The 16,724-nt window shown below is 39.9% G+C and overlaps 1 protein-coding gene across 3 annotated transcripts in view; it reads right to left on the reverse strand.

Moving 5' to 3' along the window:
- The window catches only part of ANKFY1 (ankyrin repeat and FYVE domain containing 1), a 526,918-nt gene that overhangs the window by 88,216 nt on the left and 421,978 nt on the right, over positions 1 to 16,724 (reverse strand). For all 3 annotated transcript variants that reach the window (XM_069226693.1, XM_069226694.1, XM_069226695.1), the window contains exons 21-22: positions 15,904 to 15,994; positions 14,962 to 15,086 (exon numbers count right to left, since the gene is read on the reverse strand). In XM_069226693.1, coding sequence (XP_069082794.1) covers positions 14,962 to 15,086; positions 15,904 to 15,994 — 216 coding nt within the window. The remainder of the gene's footprint in view (positions 1 to 14,961; positions 15,087 to 15,903; positions 15,995 to 16,724) is intronic.

Raw genomic sequence — 16,724 nt, forward strand, 5'->3', positions numbered from 1 at the left:
TATTTTTTCTCCACCCTAGGCCTGATAGCCCTTCCTTTAACTGGGTCTTGGAAGACCTGTTTTGCCTGCTTGAGCATGCCCGGGAGCATTGGCAGACTCTGGTATGAAGTGTGGGTGGATGCCAAGGTGTTGAATACAGGGAGTGCAGAATTATTAGGCAAATGAGTATTTTGACCACATCATCCTCTTTATGCATGTTGTCTTACTCCAAGCTGTATAGGCTCGAAAGCCTACTACCAATTAAGCATATTAGGTGATGTGCATCTCTGTAATGAGAAGGGGTGTGGTCTAATGACATCAACACCCTATATCAGGTGTGCCTAATTATTAGGCAACTTCCTTTCCTTTGGCAAAATGGGTCAAAAGAAGGACTTGACAGGCTCAGAAAAGTCAAAAATAGTGAGATATCTTGCAGAGGGATGCAGCACTCTTAAAATTGCAAAGCTTCTGAAGCGTGATCATCGAACAATCAAGCGTTTCATTCAAAATAGTCAACAGGGTCGCAAGAAGCGTGTGGAAAAACCAAGGCGCAAAATAACTGCCCATGAACTGAGAAAAGTCAAGCGTGCAGCTGCCACGATGCCACTTGCCACCAGTTTGGCCATATTTCAGAGCTGCAACATCACTGGAGTGCCCAAAAGCACAAGGTGTGCAATACTCAGAGACATGGCCAAGGTAAGAAAGGCTGAAAGACGACCACCACTGAACAAGACACACAAGCTGAAACGTCAAGACTGGGCCAAGAAATATCTCAAGACTGATTTTTCTAAGGTTTTATGGACTGATGAAATGAGAGTGAGTCTTGATGGGCCAGATGGATGGGCCCGTGGCTGGATTGGTAAAGGGCAGAGAGCTCCAGTCCGACTCAGACGCCAGCAAGGTGGAGGTGGAGTACTGGTTTGGGCTGGTATCATCAAAGATGAGCTTGTGGGGCCTTTTCGGGTTGAGGATGGAGTCAAGCTCAACTCCCAGTCCTACTGCCAGTTCCTGGAAGACACCTTCTTCAAGCAGTGGTACAGGAAGAAGTCTGCATCCTTCAAGAAAAACATGATTTTCATGCAGGACAATGCTCCATCACACGCGTCCAAGTACTCCACAGCGTGGCTGGCAAGAAAGGGTATAAAAGAAGGAAATCTAATGACATGGCCTCCTTGTTCACCTGATCGGAACCCCATTGAGAACCTGTGGTCCATCATCAAATGTGAGATTTACAAGGAGGGAAAACAGTACACCTCTCTGAACAGTGTCTGGGAGGCTGTGGTTGCTGCTGCACGCAATGTTGATGGTGAACAGATCAAAACACTGACAGAATCCATGGATGGCAGGCTTTTGAGTGTCCTTGCAAAGAAAGGTGGCTATATTGGTCACTGATTTGTTTTTGTTTTGTTTTTGAATGTAAGAAATGTATATTTGTGAATGTTGAGATGTTATATTGGTTTCACTGGTAATAATAAATAATTGAAATGGGTATATATTTTTTTTTGTTAAGTTGCCTAATAATTATGCACAGTGATAGTCACCTGCACACACAGATATCCCCCTAACATAGCTAAAACTAAAAACAAACTAAAAACTACTTCCAAAAATATTCAGCTTTGATATTAATGAGTTTTTTGGGTTCATTGAGAACATGGTTGTTGTTCAATAATAAAATTAATCCTCAAAAATACAACTTGCCTAATAATTCTGCACTCCCTGTAGGAAACCATCCTCTATTGGCTCTGAATGCATTGCTACATTGTGGAATGTAGCTGCCCTTGATAGTACCTGTGTATATGCAGTACTGTCCTCTGGAGGTGACGGCCTTGTTGGGTAACAATCTGGGCTGTTGTCTGATACTGGAGCATCATATAAGTCCCATGCATCCGGATCATCCTGTGTCATCCCTGTATGAGTAGGTGACTGCATTGGAGGGGTTGTTACCGGGGACAGCTGTGGTGAGTGTAGTGGAGAAGGTTGTGGTGAAAACCTTGGTGGTGGGGTTTTATCTCTTGCCACCTTTGACTTCGGCTGCATTTCTGACTCATGAAATGCCAGCTTTCTCTTGGTTTTAATTGGAGGAAGAGTTTGTATTTTTCCAGTCTCTTTCTGGATATGCAACCTCCTTTGGGTATGGTCTGGTTCCCCCATACTTATTTCCTGCTCAAATCTGTGTGTATGCATTTGGCTGAAAAGTCCTTGCTCCTCTGTGTAAGAGCTTCTTTTCGGCTCTGAAGCCGCTTTTTTCGGTACCGATGCTTCCGATAAAAGTCTTTTTCAGTTCCGACGTTACTTTTCTCACCTTGGGTGAGTCGAACTCTTGGTGCCGAGATCGTTCAGAGCCTGAATCTCAACCAGAGTCGGATGTCTTCTGCAATTCTTTGGCCTTTTTCGGTGCCGATGTTTGGTCACCTTCTTTTCGATGGGTTAAGCCATGGCCTGCTGGCGGTGGCATCCCCTTGGCCTTAACGATCTTTGTGTGAGTCTTGGACGGGACAGTTTTACTCACTGTTTTCTGCGTCGTCGTGGGTCGCTCACTTTCGGAATCGTCTGAGTCCGTCTCCTGGATGGAAATTCTTTCCTCCTCTTCGACGTCGAGTTGTTCGTTTGGTGTCGATGCCTTTTGTAGTCTTCTGGCTCTTCGATCCCGTAGGGTCTTTTTAGATCGAAACGCCCAACAGGCCTCACAAGTATCCTCCCTGTGTTCTGGTGATAGACATAGATTACAGACCAAGTGTTGGTCTGTATAAGGATACTTCGAGTGGCACTTCGGACAGAAGCGGAAGGGGGTCGGGCCCATTATTTTCGTCAATGGATGCGGTCGGGCCGACCAAGCCCCGCTGAAGAGCGGAAGCCCCGAAGGGTCGCCGGAGCGCTTCTTCTATTGGTGTCGATACGCTAACACTAAACCGGTACCGAGCACGAACAATACCGTTGAATTACCGATTTTTAGCTAACTTTCCCGATTCGAAATACGGAGCGAAGAGGAACACGTCCGAACCCGATGGCGGAAAGAAAACAATCTAAGATGGAGTCGACGCCCATGCGCAATGGAGCCGAAAGGGAGGAGTCCCTCGGTCTCGTGACTCGAAAAGACTTCTTTGAAGAAAAACAACTTGTAACACTCCGAGCCCAACACTAGATGGCAGGATAATGCACAGCATGTGTATCTGCAGCTACACATGCCATCGTACAAATGAGTACTACAACGACTACAGGCTCCCGGGGAGGAGGGAAGGCACATATGAACCTGCAGCACTACATGCCACGAACAGATGTACACTAGATAAGTGACATTTTTCGTTCAATGGCATGTGTAGCTGCAGATACACATGCTGTGCATAGACTAAAAAGCAGTTCTCCTCCCAAATAAGCGGCGGTTAGCCTGTAGGAGTTGAAGTGGTTTGAAATAGTTTTTCAGCACTGCTTGTCCAACATTGGCTTGCTGTCTAGATAAGACATCCACGCAGTAATGCTTTATGAATGTATGTGGTGTGGACCATGTGGCAGCTTTGCTTGTATCTGCCATTGGTATATTTCCTAAGAATGCCATGGAGGCACCCTTTTTTTCTAGTGGAATGTGCTTTTTGAGTTATTAATAGCTGCCTTTTTGCTTTAAGGTAGCATGTTTGAATACATCTCACGATCCATCTAGCTAATCTTTGTATTGAAATGGGATTACCTTGATGATGTTGTTGGAAAGCAACAAAAAGCTGTTTAGTTTTCCTAAAGTCCTTTGTTCTGTCTACATAATACATTAGAGCTCTTTTAAGATCAAGAGTGTGTAGAGATCTTTCAGCAGTGGAGTCTGGCTGTGGAAAGAAGACTGGCAATTCCACTGACTGATTAATGTGAAAAGGTGAAACCACTTTATGTAAAAATGTTGGATTTTCCATAAGTCCTTCTTTGTGTTTGTGTACTCGGAAGAAGGGTTCTTCTAGAGTAAATGCCTGAATTTCACTTACTCTTCTCAATGAAGTAATTGCTACTAGGAAAGCAACCTTCCATGTGAGAAATTGAATAGCACAAGAGTGCCTGGATTCGAATGGGGGGCCCATAAGTCTTGTGAGCACAATATTCCATTCAGGAACTAGAGGAGTTCTAGGTGAAATAATGTGTTCAAGTCATTCCATAAATGCTTTAATGACAGGAACTCTAAAGAGAGAAGTATGTTGTATGTTTTGTAGGTAGGCTGATTAGATGAATCTTAATAGAGGAAAAAGCAAGATTTGCTTTTTGAAAATAAAGCAAATAGCACACAATATATTGTACTGGTGCTTTAAGTGGATCTATATTTTTAGGTTGGCAGTAGTATACAAACCGTTTCCATTTATTTGCATAGCATTGTCTGGTTGTTGGTTTACGTGCTTGCTTTAGAACGTTCATACATTCTAATGGAAGCTGTAAATATCCAAACTCTATGACTTTAGGAGCCAAATTGCGAAGTTGAGCACACTGGGATTCGGATGCCGGATTTGACTTTTGTTCTGAGTTAGCAGATCTGGTATGTTTAGAAGCTTATGATGGGGCACTACTGACAGATCTAGGAGGGTTGTGTACCAGTGTTGTCATGCCCACGTGGGAGCTATGAGTATCATGGTGAGAAGTGTGACACATTCTGTTGACCAGAAATGGAATTAACAGGAGAGGGGGAAAAGCATAAGCAAATATCCCTGACCATTTGAGCATTTCCCTTGGACTGTGGGGGTGGGAGGTGTTTCTGGATGCAAAGTTTTTGCATTTTCGCTTGTTCCGAAAAGGTCTATGTTTGGTGTTCCCCACATTTGAAAGTAATATTGAAGTACCTGTGGGTGAATCTCCCACTCGCGTATTTGTTGCTGCGTCCTGCTTAGAAGGTCTGCTAGCTGGTTGTGTATTCCTGGGATATATTCCGCTAGTAAGTGAATGTGATTGTGAATTGCCCATTTCCATATTGTTTGAGCTAGAAGGGACAATTCGGATGAGTGTGTCCCCCCCTTGTTTTTTCAGATAATACATTGTTGTCATGTTGCCTGTTCTTTTAAGACTGTTTTGTGTATGATCTGAGGTTGAAATGCTTTGATGGCTAGGAACGCAGCTAATAATTCCAAGTGGTTTAAGTGGTAAGTTGATTGTATTGAGTCCCATTCCCCTTGTATCGTTAGATTGTTGAGATGGGCTCCCCAACCTGTCATTCCCGCATCCGTTGTGATTACGGTCTGTGGCACTGGGACTTGAAAGGACCGCTGTTTCGTTAAGTTGTTGTGATTCCACCATTGTAAAGATTTGTAAGTCTTGTGGTCTAACAACACTAGATCCTGTAACTGACCCTGTGCCTGAGACCATTGTTGTGAGAGACACTGTTGCAGTGGTCTCATGTTTAGTCTTGCATTTGGTACTATTGCTATGCATGATGCCATCATTCCCAATAGTTTCATGACAAACCTTACTGTGTAAGTTTGGCTGACCAGCATTTTTAGTATGAGGTATTGAAAAGCTTGCATCCGTTGTGGTTTTGGGTAAGCTAATGCTGTTTGGGTATTGAGAATTGCACCTAGATAAGGTTGAATTTGTGCTGGTTGAAGATTAGATTTTTAGTAATTGATTGTGAACCCGAGTGTGTGTAGGGTATCTATTGTGTGTGTTGTTGGCACTGGATTTTATTAACCAATCGTCTAGATAAGGGAAGACATGTATGTGGTGTCTTCTGAGGTATGCTGCTACTACAGCTAGACATTTTGTGAACACTTTAGGTGCTCTTGTTATTCCAAAGGGTAGTACTTTGAATTGGTAGTGGCTGCCTTATATTACGAAGCTTAGGTACTTGCGGTGAGCTGGATGTATGGGAATGTGGAAGTATGCGTCTTTTAGATCTAATGCGGTCATGTAATCTTGTTTTTGTAGCAGGAGAATGACATCCTGTAGAATGACCATGTGAAAATGTTCAGATAGGATATATAGATTTAGAGGTCTGAAATCTAGAATGGGTCTGAGAGCACCATCCATTTTTGGTGTAAGGAAGTATAGCGAGTATACTCCTGTCCCTTGCTGTGAGATGGAACCATTTCTATTGCCCCCTTGAGTAACAGAGATTGTACCTCTTTTTTTCAGTGGAACAGTGTGTTCTGGAGAGAGTCTGTGAGAACGAGGGGGAATATTTGGTGGAGTGGAGATGAGTTCTAGGCAATAACCATTGCGGATAATTGGAAGTACCCACTGATCTGTGGTGATGGTCTGCCAGTGATAATGGAATTGCTGCAGCCTTCCTCCCACGGGAGACGTATGGGATTGTGGGATGTTTGGGAAGCCATTGTTTAGTGGGTGTGGAAGCACCTTTAGAGGCTTTAAATCATCCTCTGGCTCTGAGATTCTGCCTCTGTAAGAATCTCTAAATGACCCTCATGAATAGTACTGTTGTGGTTGTTTTGGATGGGAGGTGGAAGCTTCTGCAGTTTGGGATTTAAAACCTACTCTACACTGTGGTTTCCGAGAGGAACCCCGAAAAGGTATGGTATGAAGGGCTCCCATGGCTTTTGCAGTATCAGAGTCTTTCCTGAGTATCTCAATGGTAGTGTCTACCTCTGGTCCGAAGAGATGCTGTTTATTGAATGGCATATTAAGCACCACCTGTTGTATTTCAGGTTTAAAACCGGAGGACCTCAACCATGCATGTCGTGTGATTGTGATGCCATTATTATTTCCTCTAGCTGCAGTGTCAGCTGCATCTAGAGCAGACCTAATCGGGTTATTGGTAATAGCCTGACCATCTTCTACAATTTTCTGCACCCTCTTTTGGTGTTCCTTGGGTAGGTATTGCAAGAATTCTTGCATTTCATCCCAATGTGCCCAGTTATAGCTTGCCAACAGGGCCTGAGAATTGGCAATACGCCATTGGTTGGCTGCCTGTGTTGTCACACTTTTTCCCGCAGCATCAAATTTGCTACTTTCTTTGTCAGGGGGTGGGGTATCCCCTGAAGACTGACTATTAGCACGCTTCCTGGATGCACTGACCACAATAGAATCTGGTGGTAGTTGCTGTGTAATGTAGATTGGGTCTGTTGGTGCAGGCTTGTATTTCTTGTCAATCCTTGGAGTTAGAACCCTATCTTTAACTGGTTCTTTAAATATGTCCTCTGCGTACCTAAGCATACCAGGAAGCATTGGTAAGCACTGTATCGTTTATGGGTTGAGGATAGTGTATAAAAAAGAAAATCCTCTGCAAAAGGTTCTGCATGAATTTGGACCCCATGGTATGCAGCTGCCCTAGATATAACTTGGTTATAAACCGTACTATCCTCTGGTGGGGATGGTTTAGCAGGGTAGCGATCTGGATCATAAGACGGTATGGGATCCGAATCATACTTGTCCCATGGGTCTACCGTGTCTCCCTGTGAATAGGTATGGGGGTGTGATGGTGACGTAGTGATGGTGGAGTTATAGGTGGTGGTGAGAAAGAAAGCTGCGGTGGATGTGGTGGAGAAAGCTGAAGAGGTGTTGGCTTTTCCTTTTGCTTGAACATTTTTGCCGGTGGTGGGGCAGTATCAAGAGTCTCTTGAAATGCTAGCTTTCTTTCAGTCTGTGGAGGTGGAGAAGTGATCATTTTCCCAGTCTTTGTGGATTTGTATTCTTCTCTGCTTGTGGCCATAAGATTCAAAATTGGTTGAATGTCAAATTCCTCTATTTGATGTTCAGAGGTTGTTTTTGTGCCCTTAGAGGAATGTTCAGTGTATGTTATGGGCATATTTTTCGTTCGGGTCGAAAGTCCTGTTTCCTCCGTATAGGATGATTTTTTCGTCTCTGAAGTGGATCTAAGGTGTTTCGGTCCCAAAGCTATTTGCCGAGGTTTCGGCTTCGAAGCCCAACTCATTAATTTCGGATCCGAAGATTGTGGGCGTCGGCTCGATTCAGAGGTTGAGGTTCTTATTTTCTTGCTCGACTCCGACACCGAAACAGGCGTGGCCTGTTGATGGGGTGTTTTTGCCTTTTTCTGCGCCGAACCCAGGGGCCGGTCACCAATTAGTTTTTTTCAGGTGGAACCATGGCTTGACAGCAGTGATGAATCCAAGGCCTTGCTTGATTTTTTAAAAGTGGGTGTAGGAGGCTCACATGCTGCGCCACTGTAACTGGCTGGCTGTCGTCTTCTGATCCTTGTTCGGAGTCGGAATCTGGGATCTAAACTACCATCTGTGCCTGCTCCTCTTCAAGGGTGTCGGTGGACTCTGTGTGTTTCGATGCCATCTGTAGTCTTCTTGCCCTTCAATCGCATAGTGTTTTCTTTGATCGAAACCAGCGGCAAGCTTCACAATCTTCCTCATGATGTTCAGGAGTAAGGTAAAGATTACAGACCAAGTGCTGGTCGGTAGTAGGAAATTTAGCGTACCCATGCACACTATCACCAAGAGGAGGAGTCACTCGATCCCGTGACTCGAAAAAAATACTTCTTCAAAGAAAAACAAGTTGTAAAACTCCAAGCCCAACACTAGATGGCGAGATATGCACAGCATGTGTATCTGCAGCTACACATGCCATTGAACATAGATATTTATCTACACACACACACACATATCTATACATATATGTGTGAAATGAGACTCAGCACATACATGCATCCACTTCTAATGAAAGGGAAATCTCCTTATGTATCTTCACGTCCTTATGCAGCACCATATGTCAACATTATTCCATCAGCCACGTCTTCTTTTAAAATATTAATCTTTATTGATTCACTTGTAATTATCCATATATAACTTCAGATTTAAATAAAACTAGCAATAGCCAACGAGTTTCGTCCCAAAGGACTTCTTCAGGGCTAGAAACATGGGTTTGTTTGAGGCGGAGCATGCCTGGGGCAGTCAAGCATATCAATGGATGAATAATTTTATTTATTATGGTCACTATATAGATGATATTTTCATCATATGGAATGGTAGTCTAACCGATCTCCTGGGTTATCATGCTTTCATGAATGAAAATTGATTTAATGTGAAACTGACCCTGAAATACGACAGACAAACAATCACATTTTTGGATTTGCAACTTTATGTACACAATAATGTCATTCATAGTGATATTTTCTGAAAACCGACGGCCATCCCAAAAAGACCATTGAATCAATACCATATGGCGAAATGGTAAGAGCCAGACGTAATTGTAGTCAACAAGAACAGTTTGAAAAGAGATTACTGGCTACAGAGGATACAATGAAGGTGTTCTTAGAAGGGCCAAAACAAAAATCAAGGGACTAGATAGAAAACTCACATTGAAAGAAGATCACACAAAGAGAGAAGGTAAGAAAGATAGGGAAACTAACAAGAAATGGGAGATATGTTTTGTCACTAAATATAACCTATACAACAATCATGTATTTAATGTATTAAAGAAAAATTGGCAAATTCTAAATTCATTGACACTACCAGAAGGAATCTTACCCAAAATGCCCAAAATAGTTTATCGTAAGGGCAAGACATTAAGAAATATATTATGTCCCTGTTATGTAAAAGACAATCAGAAGTAGAAACATGGCTGCCTGCTAAACCGGTAGGTTTTTACATTTATGGAGGATGTTCTATATGTAAAATAGGAGTCAATAAAATACAGAGGTTTAAATATAATACTCAGATTGAATATAATATCAATTCTTTTATTAATTGTAACACCACGTATGTGATATATGCGTTAGGGTGTTCATGTGGGAAACTTTATATAGGCAGTAGTATTCAAAGTCTAAAAACAAGGGTGATGGAACACGTGAGAGCCATAAAAAATGCTGATGTCAGATATCATGTGGCTACTCATATACAACAGGTCCATCCTACTAACACTCAAATATGATTTCATGGTTTAGAACATGTGCCCCAATGTAAGAAAGGGGGAAATAGGGAATTTATACTCAGGCAAGATGGATATGTCGTTTACGAACTGTATATGAAGGATTAAATGTAAATAATGAATTTAATTACTTTTTGGGAATTTGATTTGCAGATGAGATATAAAAGACACAATAAGAGTTGTCTTGTTTGATGGTAGAGTGTAATACATAATCAATGATGAATTAAATATTTTATTGACAAATTCGTCATCAATATGGTATTAAAGAAAATAATTGGTGCTGAAAAGTAAGGTATTACATCTAATATGTCTCACCCACTGGCTCTTAATGAATAACAGGTTTGGGCTCATGAATTGAACTCATGTAAAATATTGAATAAATATAATAGTTAACTGAATGAGACGCAATTAGGGTTTCTTCCTATAAATCCTGTATTTCAACCTTATAAATTAGCTGCATTTCCATATATCATGAAGATATACACTCTATTCGATAAACAATATGAACTATCCAAAAGGGCCACCATTGGTGGATGTACTAAAATGAAGCCGGAGGGAAACCATTTAGGAGGAAACTAGTAATCCATATCACATAAATTGGTGGGATGAAATACCTTAAGATTTGGTTCTAAATCTTTGACTATAATGAAAATGAATTGTATTTTGGTGGATTTTTGAGACATATCGAATCAATATACAATGGAGACACTCCAATATGGCCGCCACGGATATACGTAGCGGAAGGAGACTCGAGGTAAATTAGTTTTCAATCAAATAAGATTTCAAAAGTGAAACGCCCAAATATTAGATCGTATCACAAATTATTGTATCTATTACATATGTCAAAAGTAGATACGTGAGCAGTATTTGTGTTTTCGCCTTCGGTACTGATGAACTTATTCGATTCAACAAACAACATGAATAATTCAAAATGGTCACTATGAAATAATATATTAAAATTTAGGGAAAACAACTAGGAGACAATAAGTGATCTGTGTCCTAGAAATGGCATGACTAAATGTGATAATCTTTGATCTAAAATTCAAATATGTTAAAGGATGAACTATGTTTTTCAGGTGATTTTGGAACATACTGAACCAACATATATCGGAAACACTTTAAAAACTGGCTGCCGCAGGCATAAGTATTATAAGGAGGTTTGAGGTTAACTAGTTTGTAATTAATCAAGATACCTAAAGTTAAATAATGAAATGTGGCAATATATGATTATGATTTATCACATAAACCACATTAATTGGAATTTGAGAAACAAGTTGTAGTTTTGCATATCATGCCAGAATATATTTGCTTTAACGAAAAGTAAGGACATTTCAAAATGTCCGCCAAGGTTTTATGTATGGATATGAGGCCTTTAAGAAACTACTTAGGTGTCAGTAATTAATGGGGATTATAAAAGCGGCGGGATCGAACACAAGAAGATTTGTTTCTCTGTCACCGAATTGAATTATGTTACGAGGAACATTCCATTGTTAGGAATCTATTTAGGCTAAAATATAATTACGTATAAGCAATTGACTGTATTTGAGTCTGCTTGGGTTGACAAGTACAAAGTAAAATAAATAAGATATTTGAAATGTCATCTGGTTCAGTTTAGTATGATCTAGCCTTAATAGAATCTGATGAGACTTACCAATACTCGATACGTTCATGTAGTATGCTTATGAGATTCATAGCAGTAACATAGTCCAATATGGCTACCACGGTATAAACGTAAAACAAATATTCGGATTATAATACCAAGCTCGGATAGAATTTGATGAGATCTAACAATGCTTGATATGTCCATGTAGTATGCGTATGAGCTATATGGCTGTAACTTTTTTCAATATGGGTGCCGCGTTATAAATATAAAGCAAACATTCTGGTCTAGAGATTACCCTAAAGGCTACATTAATAGGCAGGTTATTGTTATGCAAATCAGCCTTTTGCTGTGAATACAATGTTGAAAATAAATTCACCTGTTATATACAGACAAACGATTATTGATTACAGAACAAGGATATTAATGTCTGGGTTTGTTTCAATTAAAAAAAATTATGGAATTTAAATTAATTTCAAATACTTTTTCTTACTTTTTCTTCAGGTCGAAAGAAAAAATATAAATAATTGAAAATAATAAGTTAGAGGGTCATAAATGAATGTATTAGAATTAGCTCTAATGTATATGGATTTTGTAAATTAGTATAAAGGCAACATGTAAACACTGTAAATATTTTTTTCACTAAAAGAGTATTTATGTAATAATTTTAATCTATAATTAATTTTTCACTAATTCATGGTTATTTATGTTTGTATGTTTCTAGCCCTGAAGAAGTCTTTTGGGATGAAACGCGTTGGCTATGGCTAGTTGTATTTACGCCTGAAGTTATATATGGATAATTACAAGTGAATCAATAAAGATAAATATTTTAATAAAAGACGTGGTTGATGGAATAATGTTGACATATGGTGCTGTATAAGGACGTGAAGATACATAAGGAGATTTCCCTTTTATTATAAGTGGATGCATATATGTGCTGAGTCTCGTTTCACAATTATAGCACCTGGAGTTCCGGTGATTGTGGATTAGGGGGCTGGTCCGCAAGACTCGTGCACTAGTTATTTATAGTTATTCATAGTCACTACTGATATGACTGAATGAAAAGGTGCGGCAGTAATTGCCTCGGCCCCTGAGTTTCATGTATAGTATATATATATATATATATATATATATATATATATATATATATATAATCAATCACCATATCACCTACTGCCAGTTGCCAGTAGGTAGTTATAGTTAGGACCATGTTTCCATAGGAAAAGCGTTTTTTGACTTGCCTCTATCTTTGGCACCCTTTGACGAATCTTCACATACTTTTCCATAACAAGTGCCCTGGTCATTCTTGTTGCGCATGGAAAGTTTTGGGGTGATCTGTCAGTATGAGGCTGAGAAAAGGGGAGGGGGTAAAAAAAAGTTGCATTTCTCATATTAATTCCCATAGGACCTTTAGACACTACTACAGCCCAAACCGCTGGATGGAATTACATTAAATTTGGCATAAAGCTAGCTTTCAGTATGCAGGTTGTGTTTTGGTAATTTGGTGTGAATCCGTTCAGTAGTTAATGAGAATTAAGGAACATTCATATTTGTATATCTCTGGCCACTTTAAAATCACTAATTTTCATGAATGACTGTGCGAATAGAAGCGCTGTAATTGGCTGGCCACAACCTGACTAGAATGTTGTGGTATAACGGGACAGGGTGGAGGTACACTGACCCCATGGGTGTGATACAAGTGTGTTTTAGGGTCAAATTATGGGTTTCAAATGATTTTTCCTCACTGTGCCCTATAGTCACCAATATCTTCGAATATTCTCGAATATGCAAAAAAAAAAAAATATATTTCTCAGGCTCATTCATACATTAATTCATTCACTCATACACGTACTCAGAGACTCGTATGCCCACTCACATACCCACTCAGATACTCATGCATCCACTCAGACTCACACACCCACTTTCAGACCCACTCAGACACTCACACACCCACTCACAGATCCATTGACAGACACAGACCCTGTGGCCAAACCCTCCACCGTGCGTGGGCAAAGGCTGTGTGCAGCGCAGGGATGGGTGGTTATAAGGGCTTGGCTGCAGCTTGGCCAGGTCCTGCGGCCAAACCTTGCCACGCACAGTCTTTGGTTGGATAAACGTATAGTAATTAAAAGTACTTTACTTTAAAAAAAAACTTTGAAATTCACTGAAAAAATCCAAGGTTACAGAGACGTTATAGTTAGGTTCTGAATTTACTTTTGGAAAACTGGATCATCAAGGAGCTAGTGGGTACAAAATCACCAATATAAAGCAAGTGTACTTTGGATTGGGATCAAAAAAATGAGAGCAGTCCTTTAAGACCAAGGATATCTGTTCCCTTTGTAAATACAAGCATCTAAAAGCCAGTGAGAGTGCGGTCACGTCATGCAGACACAAGTTACAAAGCTACAAAAGTTTCATATCACTCACAATTAGATCATGAGCATTCACTCATAATGTATGACAATTTGCAACAGTTTGCACAGATCAAATCATTGTTACTGCTAAGATTCAACTTTCTTCCTGAATATGGAAGTTCAAGGCAGGTAGCTAAAAATACAGAAGAACCACCGGAAATGCTGCGATTGTGCAGAGAACATAGAAGCACGCACTCATGTCATGTTCCCCTGTAAAGTTTAGTAATGCACTACACAGAAAATATCTGAAAACATGCCTTCACAACTTTGAGAGCAAAAGTGAAAATAGTTTGAGTAGGTTTTTTGATTAATTTTTAGTAACCGAAGCATCTGTACATCAACTGTAAAGTTTCTTAATAACTGTGATTTTGCAAGAAGAAATTGAACTCTTCAAAACGTTTACAAAAGATTCTTACTATATTCATGAAAAAGGGATGTCAGCAAGTAGCTAATATAGAAAGTCTTGTTCAAATGATCCAGTCAAAGTAATGGGGTCTTTTTATAATTTTTATGACGGGTCAATCACCCTTATTTGTCCTTTATTTCCTGTGTCAGTACAGTGTTTCTGCTTACTTCTTCAAAGCTAAAATCACTGTTGAGGCAAGCTCTGAAGTTCCCACAATAGATCCGTGCCTTTCCAGTCTGGAAAGGCACTGTCAGTATGCATTCCACACCTTGTTGCTAAGGTGGATGAGGGAATCAAAACACTGCTCACAACAATGACTTTGTTTAGTGGACAAGCTGCAATCTGAAGTCTTTTGATGATTCCTGAGGTGTCAGTGGAAGAGGTGCTTATTTTTCTAAGGCAAGCAGGGCCTTAAATGTCGACCTATCACTACTTTCAAGCAGGTCACAAACATTTATATGCTCCATTATCTCTGCAACTAGCAAGCCTCATTCCCTGTAGCAACAGGAAGTAGATTGTCAGTATCACTGCAGTCACATATTGTTTACATTTGAACAACAAAGGGGCATATTCCAAAGACTGACAATTCCATTGGTGAAAAAGGTTCTGGACTATCTAACAATGTCTGTTAAAACTCTGTAATGTACTGTTATAAAACATGTCAGATCATATTAGATACTTTTTTCAATTCAGTATATCAATAGCATGAAAACAGGTGAATACATTTCTACTGCAAAACAAAGCTATATGCTCACCTGTATTGCCTTCCGCATCGGGTTTATTGAGTGGGTATTCTGGCATACATTCTAAAAACAGCTCAAATATGGCAGCAGCGTTTTCCTTCCCATATTGTCCCAGGATGTGCAGTGGCGATTGACCTCTAATACAAATAAAAAAAAACACCCAATTACTTTGAGCGGAGTTTTTCACAACTGTTCACAATTAATGGTTTGTATCAGCTACCCACTGACATCCACTGGTCATGAGTTTGGAAATCCTCTTGTCTGAACATTTAAAGAATTTTCTGCACAATCACTAATACAAGTTCTATTGTATGCTAATGAATGTGGCTATCAAAGTGGTGCAAAAATATGTTTTGAAGCACTTTATAAAAAAAAGTAAAGTCAAAAGCAGTAATGCAACTAGACAATGTGAGGCTTCCTTTATGCCAATAAGTTAAACCCTGGTCCTTTATGGTATAATGGAATTTTTGATCCCTGACCAGAGCCAAATAAGACAGCACACAGCAATGAATATTAATTCAATCACAGTTAAATTTGCTCAGATATTATAAACAAATGTCATCCAGCCCATTGTTTTTTATTTGGACAATAATTGCTTTAGGGGATGGACCACATCTTCAGATAGTGATAACAATACAACTACATCTCTGTTAAAAAGATGAACTCCTTAACTTTCGTTGAAATGCAGTACACACTGTATACTAGAATTATTAATTGACAAACAAAAACAGTATTTGCTGACAATCAGGTATCAGTTCAGTTAAATTAATTTAAAATATTTCTAAAGTTATTTCATCAGAACTTTGCTAGGAACTTTCTATCATCTGATGTGCTTGCTAGTTTGAACTTGGATTCAAAATGGATAAGTCACACTCAAAAGCAACAAAACAAAGATATATATTTCTATAGAAATGTAGCGAGCAGTTGAGAACAAAAACAATTATATGAGCTCACCTTAGATTAAAGGCCTCAGCATCTATGGTGCATTCTGTCAGTAGGACACGTATGTTGTTGAGACGGCCATGCATTACAGCTAGATGGAGAGCTGCAACAGTAAGCAAATTATGTTATAATTGTGGCATAAACCTACTGGTGATATCTATACTTAAAAATGTTATTCTAACAGACGTTTGTATAAAGCATAAACCTAGCCACCAATGGGTAACAAAGTGCAGGACAGTACATAACAGAAAATGTAGCCAACCTGAGGATATAAAGAAAGGTAGGTAAGTTTACAATGTGAATTGATGATAGTGTATAAATATACAGAGAGATCAAAACAGCATCACAGCAGCATGCAATGGGAGATGGACGGATTACGGACTAGGATGGATGGTAGGATGATCATAAAGAGGTGGATTTTGAGACACTTCATGAACAGCACCAATGAAGGAGAATGTCTAAGGTCAAAAGACTGGTTACTTCACAGTCTTGGTCCAAATGCTAGAATGCGTCTTCTTAGTCATTTTTTTTTTATTAATTGCATGGGAAGGGCTAAATTCCAAGTAGTGCTAGAACCCCCAGGCACTGAGTTTAGAAGCAAAATATTCAGTTTTAATTGAGTACAGTGCATTACAGATTACAGAAAAGACTTTCAAGCAGATTCTAGTCACCTACATAAAACAGCAGTGGACATGAGGTCCACAATGGGCCTAAGGGTGCTGTCCTTTTGGATGAGGAAGAAGAGGAAGTAAACTCCTTTGCCCAGCTGTTGGGGAGCGCTGGGGAGTTGTTCTCTGGTGACGGTATGGTTGCAGGGTAGAATTTTAGGAGGA

The sequence above is a fragment of the Pleurodeles waltl genome, chromosome 3_2 (assembly GCF_031143425.1).
Source record: "Pleurodeles waltl isolate 20211129_DDA chromosome 3_2, aPleWal1.hap1.20221129, whole genome shotgun sequence".
NCBI classification, from domain to species: domain Eukaryota; kingdom Metazoa; phylum Chordata; class Amphibia; order Caudata; family Salamandridae; genus Pleurodeles; species Pleurodeles waltl.